The sequence below is a fragment of the Sesamum indicum genome, linkage group LG3 (genome assembly GCF_026168435.1).
Source record: "Sesamum indicum cultivar Baizhima isolate 11 linkage group LG3, ASM2616843v1, whole genome shotgun sequence".
NCBI classification, from domain to species: Eukaryota; Viridiplantae; Streptophyta; class Magnoliopsida; order Lamiales; family Pedaliaceae; genus Sesamum; species Sesamum indicum.
The window spans coordinates 16,606,124-16,617,576 of record NC_142659.1 but is presented as its reverse complement, the minus strand read 5'-3'; the positions used below and the strand labels follow the sequence as shown (position 1 = coordinate 16,617,576).

Here is an 11,453-nt window from a genome sequence, read left to right as displayed (position 1 = left end):
TACTTGTTATGTGACTGATTTCGTCCAATCAAATCTGATTTAGATAAAAAATTTTTTCGTAATATATACGGCTGTAACCGAAAAACAAACATTTATAAAAAAAAGATAAAAAAGGTGTCAAGACTAAGACAAACCGGATAACCAACTTCAGTCTCTATCAACTACAAACCAACCCCACCCCAAACAAATATATTCCAAGAGAAAGAAAGCAAGTTGTAGAATTTTTTAAGCAGAATTCTTCTGCTTCGGTTGGTGTTTCCCCATAAACTCGAAAGATTTTCAAATAACTCCGACAATCAACCCCCCCCCCCAATTAAACTACTCCAACGTTTATTCAGTTATAGATAGTTGTATACAGAATAGTTGCATTGACATAAACTAAAGAGAACCAGTGCAGCAGATTACACATCAAGACATCTTTATAGGTGAAACGAAAAACCGGGTATTGCTTAAATTCATCATATAACTCGTGGAGATAAACAGAGCGCTATTTACAAAGAAAATAAAAGGAAACTATGGCTTTGTGTAAAGAAACCAGGTCAGAAATATCACCAAGGTCAAAACATAAGAAAATATAAAAAACAAAGAAAAAAAGGAACCTTATTCTTTATACTACTTTTGTCTGTGTGTGAAATTATAATGTCAACTCTTGTTGATTCTTTGCTGACAGCCGTTTCAAAAATTCATATGTAGTGATCATTGTGATAGCAGACATGGACATAGAAGCCCACCTTGGACCCAACCCTCTGTAACAAGCCATCCATCCACCCTCCCTCACCAGATTCCTCACTGTCTGCCCCAAACTTGGCCCCTTTCTACCATTCTCATTGCCGTCCAAAACCTGCAACCTTGTCTTGATCGTGTCCAAAGGCATTGTGATCAAAGCTGAGAACCCTCCAGCCATGGCTGCACTCAGGCCTTGAACAACCATCACAGTTTTAGCATCCGGCCTCAATCCATTATTAGTACCACTAGTTGTAACATTGCTCACAGTTATGACTCCATTGTCAAGGCTTTCCTCTTCTTTCTTGCAAAGGAAACACCCGATTCCACCCCAAACAAGCCTCTGTGCCACTGAATAAGAGGCCCACCAAACAGCATTTGATGGAGCATATGTCAGAATCGATATCCCAAATCCTCTATACAATCCTCTTACCCCATCTGTATTCAAAATCTTAATAAATGCATCAACCCCATTTACATATTTACACGGCAATGCACTAAAAGCACTCTGAACTCGTCCACCACCAACACAACCATTTCCTTGCACCATTAGTCTTTGGCTGATTACATCAACAGGTGTCCAAACCACTTGTGCCGCCATTGCAGCACTCAATCCGGCCACAGCATTGGCCACAGCCGCTGAAGTAGGCTCAGGAAACCCCAGCCTAGCGGCAGCCTTCCCCACATTACTCTTGGTAACCTCAAGTGCAGTCATATACAGAGCTCTAGCAGGGATAGTGCCGGTCAATGAGGTTCCGAATCCCCTATACAATCCACGGATCCCTTCATGCCTCATGATGCAAATTGCGGTTCTTACGCAGGGAACATGGGATTGAGCAACTTGCTGCCGGGTTTTCAACACGACCACAGGGTATAAAGTGGCTGAAACACCAGAAAATAAGGCTGCGCCAAGCAAGAAGAACTTGGACTTATCCAGCATTTGCCACTCTATATCTGCTGGAATATGAATTTCCTGGGCTGTTGGTTCTTCCGCCGCACTACTCAAACTCATCTTCTCCTCTCTGGCCAGTATTTTTCAAGAGTTATAAATTCAAAGTCCTAAACTATCCACTCGTATGTACAAACTCCTATCAATATACGTAAGGATATATTAGCTCAGTAATTTTTCAACGCTCCTGAAAATCCTAAAGAACCAAAAGCGTTGCCAACTTCCTGCACATCCAAACAGAAAAACCCCCAAATCAAAAAGGTATAAATAAAGTTTTGACCTTTTACTGTATAAAATTCGTATGGATTCTTACAAGAGAGAAACGATATTACTCTTTACGGCTTCATATGAAGGAGGGTAAACCGATTTTTGGCGCTTATGGTGCCATGTCCTGGACTGGTAGTAAACTACAGCAAAGGGGCTTAGCATTTCCCGAGAGCTCTTACAAGGAAAGTGATCATTTTCGCCTCGGAAGTTGAAGAGTCGCCGGTAACATCGGATCTTGCCAAGAAAAATCAGGTCTTTATACGCGTTTCAGAGTGGTGACACTCTTTACAAATAGGACAAATACAGCGAGAGACAGAATACGGGAGTGCGTGTGGTGTGTTAGAGAGGGGGCATGTCCATGGGAGTGACATGAGACAGAGAGAGAGGAGAGAGGAGCAGAAGAAGTAGATGAAGTTGCGATGTGCTTAACATTAATATTTTCAAACATAATAATCAAAATTATTTATCTGAACTTAAGAATAGTTTGGTGAAGCGGTTAAGAAAATTATTTATAATTGACATTAATAATTTTTAATTATTTATACAATTACGATTTATACGTACATCAAATTTAAGTAGCACGTATTTTTCTCTTATTTTGCTTTTATTAACTATCTCAAAACGTATATTACATTTACAGCTATGTTTCTTGAAATTTTAATATATATTTTTTATTATTTTAAAAAATTATAAGTTATCTTATAATTTTATTATTTATATACACTTTTTGAACTATAATCATATTTTCAAAAAAGTTAAAAATATTTTATTGCATTCCACCTTCCTTTCTTACAAAGATTTTCTTTAAAGAGAAAGTAAAAAAATAATTTTCAGTTCACAGTTTAAGAAGTACATAATTATTTTTTTATTTTAAAAGAATTCATAATTTGAGAGGTAACTATAATTTATTTTAATTTAAAATAATAATGAGGTGGATTAAAGCAGGTGGGGAGATTATCCAAAAGACATATCAGATCTTATCCAGAATTTTCCCCTAGGTAAGTAAGTGTACTCCAAACAACATGGGAAGTTTCGTAGGCCCCGCCGTTTTTACCCACACTTGCAAGAAAAGACAGTCAACTATTTCGCTCCAAACTCTCTTTGTTCTTGCATTTCCAATCCCAAAACCTTGGAGATTCAAAATATTCAGAGGACTTCACAATTGTTATTAAGGATTGATGCAAAAAATGATGATATCCTTCACAATAAATGACTTCTTTTATTAAAAAATTTTAAATACAACATAGTATTTTGTTTTTTCAAGAAAATCTAGTTCAATATGAGAGTAAACTATTTGAATATCAATTATAACACAAAATAATTTTAAAATATTTGAAATACCTATAAATAAGTACAACAGTCCGAATACAATACAATAAAATAGAAATGGTTAATTACACCCACATTACTTTTAAGAATACATAATTATACTTTTTTTCTATAAGTATTTGAAAATTACGCTACTGCTCTCACATTTATAATTGTGCCCCTTTCATTAAATTTTAAAAGAAAATTATTGATAGCCATAAAAAAATAAATCGTTCCAAAATTTACCCATCATTTAGTGTTATACAATTTATCAACAGAACTACCTATTAATATTATTATATTTATAATGGGACAAACATAACATATATAGTCAAAAGATAATCATTCCGAAATTATAATTATTTGATAAAAAATAGCCGTCGAGGAATGAAATATATTGAATGATGGATCAGATTAGAAGTTTATGTATTTTTACTTACTGACGATAATATTTTTTATTCAAACTCTAATAAATGAGTGCAATTATAAACAAAGAATTATCGAAAGGTATGCAAATGTAATTTTTCGGTTTGTTGGAAAAAATATAATTTATATTTGTAGAAGGTGTTTAAGTTAATTAACTCAAATAAAAATTGTAAGTATCATAAGGAACCAAATTAAATAATTTATAATTTATTTTCAAAGGAAAAGTATCCGTTTTTTTTTAGGGCTAAGCATAATATTCAAGAAATCTTGATTTTATTAGCATCAAATCATTAGCTTTCCACCCAAAAAGTTCAACTAAAAACTAAAGAGTAATTACATTAAAATAAGAAACACTAATCCATCCATCTTTACCCTTTTTTTCGCATTTGTTTTTTCTTGACAGCAAAGGACTTCCGTTTCCCCAACCAAAACACAAAAGTGAAAACAATAAACCCTAACACTATTTTTGGATTTATGTTTTTGCATTTTTCGAGACAAGATAAAACATAACCTAATTTTTATTTTTGTATTTTTACACCTTATATGTGTATTTTTTTGTTTTTCAATTTCTTATATTATAATTTATATATACACTTATATATATAGTATAAAAGAGACATGATTTGACAATAAACAATAATTTTTATCTCCAAAAAATACAACATTAAACATAAAAAATATTATATATACATATTTAATATAAAAATATATATAAAAGATATATGATTTGACAATGAATAATGATTTTTGTCTCCCAAATTCCAACATCAAACCTACACCACTTATTTTAAAATATTTTAAAGTACCTCAAAACACAAATTCAAACATACCATATATTTTCAACACACACTTACTTATCTTTATTTTTTTCTATCTATCTCTAAAATACAAAACAAAACACTCAAAACACAAATTCAAACACTATGTAAACTCCTCTTCAGAGCATAAACTAATCCATGGCATTTACGATCTTCCTCCTGACGTGCTCGATGTAGGTAAGGAAGATTTTGAGAACCCCGCATGTCTCCTCATAGATCAGGCCAAAAATACCTTCATGTTTTAACGGCTAATTTCACATGAATTTTGCGCTTTCCCGCCTCTTCAAAGGAAAATCACCGAAGATTTTCTTGATTCAAGATTCAACGGCTATTTTTTTTATTTAACGGCTAAATTTTCATTATAAATAGACAACCGATAGAATTAAAGAAGGAACACCCCAGTTTCTCTTCACTCGTTTTTGCTGCTTCTCTTCTTCCAGCGTTTCTTTAGTGCGGTCTTTTGTTTGTTTGGTGCTCATTCAACTATTTCTCTTTTACACCTTACGTTTTGATCTTTTGTGGCTTGACGGTGGGTTTGTAGTGTAATTTGACTAGATTATTTCTCTGTTGGGGGTTTGTCTTCGGAATCTTTTTTTATTGTTCGTCATTGTCTATTTTTACTGATTGTTCTGTGATTGATTTGTGGGTTTTTATTCAAATTATTTGTGTTTGTGCCTTTTGAATTCTGATTGTTGTGATTATAGGGTTGTCATTGTGTGTGTGTGTGTTTTTTTTTTTTTTTCTGATTGTTCTGTGGGTTTTTGTTCAAATTGTTTATGTGTTTGTGCCTTTTGAATTCTGCTTGTTGTGACTGTAGGGTTGTCATTGTGTGTTTTTTGTGATTGTTCTGTGATTGATTTGTGGGTTTTTGTTCAAATTGTTAATATGTTTGTGTATTTTCTAATTGTTGTGACTGTAGGGTTGTCATTGTGCGTTTTAACATTGTTCTGTGATTGATTTGTGGGTTTTTGTTCAAATTGTTTATGTGTTTGTGCCTTTTGAATTCTGATTGTTGTGACTTTGGGGTTGTCATTGTGTGTTTTTTCTGATTGTTCTGTGATTGATTTGTGGGTTTTTGTTCAAATTGTTTATGTGTTTGTGCCTTTTGAATTCTCATTGTTGTGACTGTAGGGTTGTCATTGTGTGTTTTTTCTGATTGTTCTGTGATTGATTTGTGGGTTTTTGTTCAAATTGTTTATGTGTTTGTGCCTTTTGAATTCTCATTGTTGTGACTGTAGGGTTGTCATTGTGTGTTTTTTCTGATTGTTCTGTGATTGATTTGTGGATTTTTGTTCAAATTGTTTATGTGTCTGTGCCTTTTGAATTCTGATTGTTGTGACTGTAGAGTTTTAATTGTGTGTTTTTCTGATTGTTCTGTGATTGATTTGTGGGTTTTTGTTCAAACTGTTTATGTGTTTGTGCCTTTTGAATTCAGATTGTTGTGACTTTAGGGTTGTCATTGTATGTTTTTTTTCATTGTTGTGTGATTGATTTGTGGGTTTTTGTTTAAATTGTTTATGTGTTTGTGACTTTTGAATTCTGATTGTTGTGATTGTAGGGTCAAATTGTTTAGGTATTTGTGTCTTTTGAATTCTGATTGTTGTGACTGTAGGTTTGTCATTTTGTGTTTTTTCTGATTGTCATGTGATTGATTTGTGGGTTTTTGTTCAAATTATTTATGTGTTTATGCCATTTGAATTCTGCTTGTTGTGACTGTAGGGTTGTCATTATGTGTTTTTTTTTTTTATTGTTCTGTGATTGATTTGTGGGTTTTTGTTCAAATTATTTATGTGTTTGTGCCTTTTGAATTTTGATTGTTGTGACTATAGGGTTTTGATTGAGTGTTTTTTCTGATTGTTCTGTGATTGATTTGTGGGTTTTTGTTCAAATTGTTTATGTGTTTGTGCCTTTTGAATTCTGATTGTTGTGACTCTATGGTTGTCATTGTGTGTTTTTTTTATTGTTGTGTGATTGATTTATGGGTTTTTGTTCAAATTGTTTATGTGTTTGTGACTTTTGAATTCTGATTGTTGTGATTGTAGGGTCAAATTGTTTATGTATTTGTGTTTTTTGAATTCTGATTGTTGTGACTGTAGGTTTGTCATTGTGCGTTTTTTCTGATTGTCATGTGATTGACTTGTGGGTTTTTGTTCAAATTGTTTATGTCTTTGTGGCTTTTGAATTCTGATTGTTGTGACTGAAGGGTTGTCATTGTGTGTTTTTTTCTGATTGTTCTTTGATTGATTTGTGGGTATTTATTCAAATTATTTATGTGTGTGTGCCTTTTGAATTTTGATTGTTGTGACTATAGAGTTGTCATTGTGTGTTTTTTTCAGATTGTTCTGTGATTGATTTGTGGGTTTTTGTTCAAATTGTTTATGTGTGAGTGCCTTTTGAATTCTGCTTGTTGTGTCTGTAGGGTTATCATTGTATATTTTTTGTGATTATTTTGTGATTGATTTGTAGGTTTTTGTTCAAATTGTTTGTGTTTGTGCCTTTTGAATTCTGATTGTTGTGAGTGTAGGGTTGTCATTATTTGTTTTTTCTGATTGCTCTGTGATTGATTTGTGGGTTTTTGTTCAAATTGTTTATGTATTTGTGCCTTTTGAATTCTGATTGTTGTGACTGTAGGGTTGTCATTGTGCGTTTTTTCATTGTTCTGTGATTGATTTATGAGTTTTTTTTTTAATTTGTTTGTGTTTGTGTCTTTTGAATTCTGATTGTTATGTCTGTAGGATTGTCATTATTCCGAAGGAGATTTCCGTTTTCCCCCAAGGGGTATTGCTTCCCGAAAAGTTTTTCCTTGTTCACATAACTTAGTTTAATGACTTGAATGGTTGATGTAGAATGATGGAATTTGAGCATATCTTCGTTGAGCCAAACAGATTCTTTTTAGAAGGATTAAATAAGATGCAGTTCCGTTTTTCCTTCTACATTTTACATGTACATCATTCAATCTCTCATGCATGGGACATAGAGCACTTTGGTCCTTACTTTTTCTTCTTATGAAGGTATAATATTTGTTTGCTTGATGTATTAGTTAAACAACATTTTAGACTAATGGTCAGATATGGGGCAGTTGCTCATTTGTTTATGTTCAATTTTTAGTATATCGAATGCCCGGGAATTTTAATGGTACACTTCTTAAATTCTTTTATTTTTTTACATCTAAATTTTGCTATTACATGTTTTCATTTGCCACTTCCGCTAATGCGTTCCCGGGCCATACCACACCATGCCCCTTTACGTCGTACTCCGACAAACTGCACTCCTTCAAGTTTTCATTAGGATTTCTTCGCTTAAGGGGGGTGCTCTCTGGCTCCTCCAGGGGTACTTCAGACATGCCCCCGCAGGTCCAAGAGGTCCTACTCAAGATTATCAATGTGCGCCTTCTAGTCCTTGGAGTAACCTTCATATGGGGGAGGGTGTTCTCGCTTTCTCATCGAGGGGACGTCTTGTCGCAGGACCCCATGCATAGAAAATCGAATTAGTAGGAACATTAGAATTAAGTAATGAAAATGGTGGAACCGCTAAAGTTGGGCCTTGAATACAAGTAGTAATCATCTGTGGGAGGTCCTCCAATGCCAGGGGGACCTTCCTTCTGGGAGAGACATCCAAGAAGGTGTGGGATTTTCCATTGTTCTCACGTCTTAGATCTATGTCGCCATAGGAGGTTGTGTATATTCTGACTTACATGTCATTCTCCCACTGGGGAGGTCCTTATTTATAGGCAACAACAAGGTTGATGGAGAAGATTATGGATTTAGGGGGGATCATGGCCTCATTTGTTGAATAAGGTTGATCCTCTCTCAGATTTGGTGCCGACTGGTCCCCTTCGAATTTGAGGGGTACTTGGAGATACACCCCAGACTTGGGGGATTTGTTGGATCTGCAGTCCTTCTCTCTAAGGGAGCCACGTGTCCCTAAGGGCCTGCCGGTTCTCCCTTTCCAATTTGTTCTCTGGGGAATGCCTGCTAGGTGTCAATGAGTTCCCTGGGGGTGTTATGGGTCTCTCATGACCTGAGCCTCCTGGGAGAGTTATGGACCTTTTCTAACTTGGATCTCCCGAAGAGTATACCATGGATCTTTTGTTTCTTATTTTTGGGCTACTTGGGGTCTCTTTGGCCCAACCCATTCTTATACACATAAGTAATAATTATTTAAAAAAACTTGATTGATGTCGTTATTTGAGTAAGTCACACAATTTGGTTATTGTAAATTCTTTGTCCATAACATAAATAAAAATATTAAATTTATTATGAATTAATACATAAATAATTATTATTAACTTATAATAAAGATATTTATTATGAATTAATAATAAAAATTCAAAACCCATAAACATATATAAGAAACTCTAAACAAAACTCTGTGAAGTCATAACTTGTGAAATCGGATCTCAATTTCTTTTTTTTTTTTTTTAAAAAGATGTTTCAAGTTATGACTTCAGAAAAGGTTAAATAAAAAATTCGTGTATTTTGGAGTAACAACTTGCACCAATTTGCAGTATTTTGTGTAATTCTTTTTGTTATAATGATAAATAAGTTGTTTCGAAAATCTTAAATTCTTAATCAATTTCTTAAAATTAATTCCAAATTTATCAGTATGAGTGTCCTACAAGCTCTCTACATGCGTTTCAGATTTAACATAATTATAAATATTTTTTTTACAAGTGTCCAAACCAAACATAATGCAGCTCTTTATACGCGTTTCAGAATGCTGACACTCTTTATCCAAGAGACATGTCAGATCTTATCCAGAATTTTCCCCTAGGTAAGTAAGTGTACTCCAAACAACATGGGAAGTTTTTAAGCTGTCTTACTCGTAGGCCCTGCCATTTTTACCCACACTCGCAAGAAAAGACAAACAACTATTTCACACCTTCACTCTTTTTCATTTTCCTCTCTCTCTCTCTCTTCAGTAGGATACTTGTTTACTAAGGTAAACAACGGGCATTGTCCATGCATTTGCAATCCCAAAACCTTGGAAATTCAATATATTCAGAGGACCTTTAAAATAGGCTCGAGAAACACTTACTCAGAAGTGATCATCGTGCTTACAAAGAAGTGATACCAAACACAAAAATGGGAAGAAAAGAACTGATTTTTCTCTTGTATATAGATGTGGTTGTGTTTGTACAAAATACATACAGAACAGAACAGGGAAAAGGAGAGAAATTATTCTTCTCTGCAATAGGATAACAGTTTCTTTTACCCCTTAGATTTTGGTGGGGGTGGGATGCAGCAGCAACCTGCTAGATTTTACGTAGGACGTATCCATCCATATATTTTTCAAAAATTTACATCAAAACATGGTTTCGCATCTGGAAACGAGCTTCATACCATCATAAACACTGGTTTCATCTTGTCCAGAGCAATCAATTTGAGTTCTTAGGCAGTCTTCATCCCCATCTATATATTATTTGGAGACTGGAAGTTTAACCCTTTCAGAGGGCCCGTGTGCCTCTTGCTTTTCTTTCTTACGTGCTGTTCTGTGCTGGTGTCTTTCAGGATGACACCAAGGGTATGGTGCTGCTATAGAAACGAGGTGGCCTGGAAAGCAGTACTGGGAGAATTTGACGTTTCAGCATCAGAGTCGAGTACCCCCCGTCGGTCGGGCTTCTCATCGATCAATTGCAGATCTGCTTCCATTTAACGGATGAAAAAGAAATACTACCCAATAGTATCACTCTCTTGAGTACTGCATAAGCTCGAACCACTGGACAATGCAAGCAAAAATAAATAGTATCACTCTCTCGAGTACTGCATAAGCTCGAACCACTGGACAATGCAAGCAAAAATAGATAACCGTCATAGCCAGTTCCTGCCCTCATAAAACAATTGGATTACTTTTAACCCAAAACTTACTTGTCTCAAAAGATCCGCTAGTGTCCTGGGAAGTGCTTCAATGTTCTTAAGAACCACATAGTATGGGAATGGGAATGAGTCAAGATATTTAGAAAACTTAATGTCTTTTCCCTGAACGGTTGCTTCCTGGGAGAGCATGATCACATTAGTATTCTGCTGAAAGGTCCTGGTATATTAAAATAGAGGAATGTACCAATGGAAATTATAAATTACCAAAAATTCCATGATAGATTCGTCTGGGCTATCCAGGAGCAGGAATGCAACCATACGTTCCTTACTCAAGATATCTCTCACATACCGCTTCAATTTTTCCTGATACAAAACAAAACAAAGGGGGTAATTCCAACTGCTGCACAGAACAAAGAACAAATTGAAAAATCGTAGAAGAAAATGTACCTTCTCATTAAAACGGCCATCAGCTATAATCAGTACAAGCTGCTGCAGAGGATTGTACCCAGATGGTAGTCGTGCCTGCATCACTGCAGCATCTAGCATGCTGTTCAAATATTTCAGTAGATCAGCCATGGGCTCATCCGCAATCGTATTCTCTTGCTTAAATGTTAAACTCGAGATCATCTGTTCACATCCAAAATGCCAAAAGTAATCAGTAAACACTTCTAAAATGTTGGCATGCACTGGCAGAGTTTGGAACTAATAAAGAACAGTGAGACGGCAATAAGTCAGATACTCAAGATAATAAGATATCCAGAAAGTTAATGATATGAATATACCCACAACACCCATCTCATCTTACACCAAGATAAGCATGAGCGGATAAACTAACCTTCATTCCTGCTTCAGGAGTAAAAGGTTGGTCAAAATCATGAAGTAACTTGATGTTACCCTGCTGCCCAAAACTTGCAACAGCTAAATTTCCCACCTCCAGCTGGGACATTGCTCGGCAGACGGTTACCAATGCTTCCATAGCAAAATTCCCACAACGACCTTCTGACATACTGCGGGAATCATCTACAGCAATTACAACTTGGTAATCACGTTTGTTTGGCCGGGTCCGCCTCAGCCATATCTTATCTTTCCTATAATGGCTGGCAACATATGGAATCACCTGTAGATCACAGAAACATAAGAACTACT

General features: G+C 35.1%; 2 protein-coding genes across 6 annotated transcripts in view; both read right to left on the bottom strand.

The window, feature by feature from the left end:
- Positions 1–445: 445 nt before the first annotated feature.
- Positions 446–2,377, bottom strand: LOC105157787 (uncharacterized). Of its 2 annotated transcripts, none has more exons than XM_011074261.3 (2): positions 1,986–2,377; positions 446–1,896 (listed from the first exon to the last, which is right to left on the bottom strand). In XM_011074261.3, the coding sequence occupies exon 2, from the start codon at positions 1,733–1,735 to the stop codon at positions 635–637; it is 1,101 nt and encodes a 366-aa protein (XP_011072563.1). In that variant the 5' UTR covers positions 1,736–1,896; positions 1,986–2,377; the 3' UTR covers positions 446–634. The 2 variants fall into 2 exon arrangements, with proteins under 2 accessions (XP_011072563.1, XP_011072564.1); XM_011074262.3 differs by having other exon boundaries at positions 2,005–2,377.
- Positions 2,378–9,576: 7,199 nt separating this feature from the next.
- The window catches only part of LOC105157851 (midasin-like protein), a 39,036-nt gene continuing 37,159 nt past the window's right edge, over positions 9,577–11,453 (bottom strand). For 3 of the 4 annotated variants that reach the window (XM_088878815.1, XM_088878818.1, XM_088878816.1), the window contains exons 74-78: positions 11,143–11,424; positions 10,755–10,934; positions 10,572–10,670; positions 10,359–10,484; positions 9,577–10,271 (exon numbers count right to left, since the gene is read on the bottom strand). In XM_088878815.1, coding sequence (XP_088734941.1) covers positions 10,239–10,271; positions 10,359–10,484; positions 10,572–10,670; positions 10,755–10,934; positions 11,143–11,424 — 720 coding nt within the window. In that variant the 3' untranslated portion in view covers positions 9,577–10,238. The remainder of the gene's footprint in view (positions 10,272–10,358; positions 10,485–10,571; positions 10,671–10,754; positions 10,935–11,142; positions 11,425–11,453) is intronic. The other variant, XM_088878817.1, reaches the window with a different exon arrangement.

Coding starts and splice junctions, on each gene's coding strand:
- LOC105157787 (XM_011074261.3), bottom strand. CDS start 1,735: ATGAGTTTGAGTAGTGCGGCGGAAGAACCAACAGCCCAGGAAATTCAT.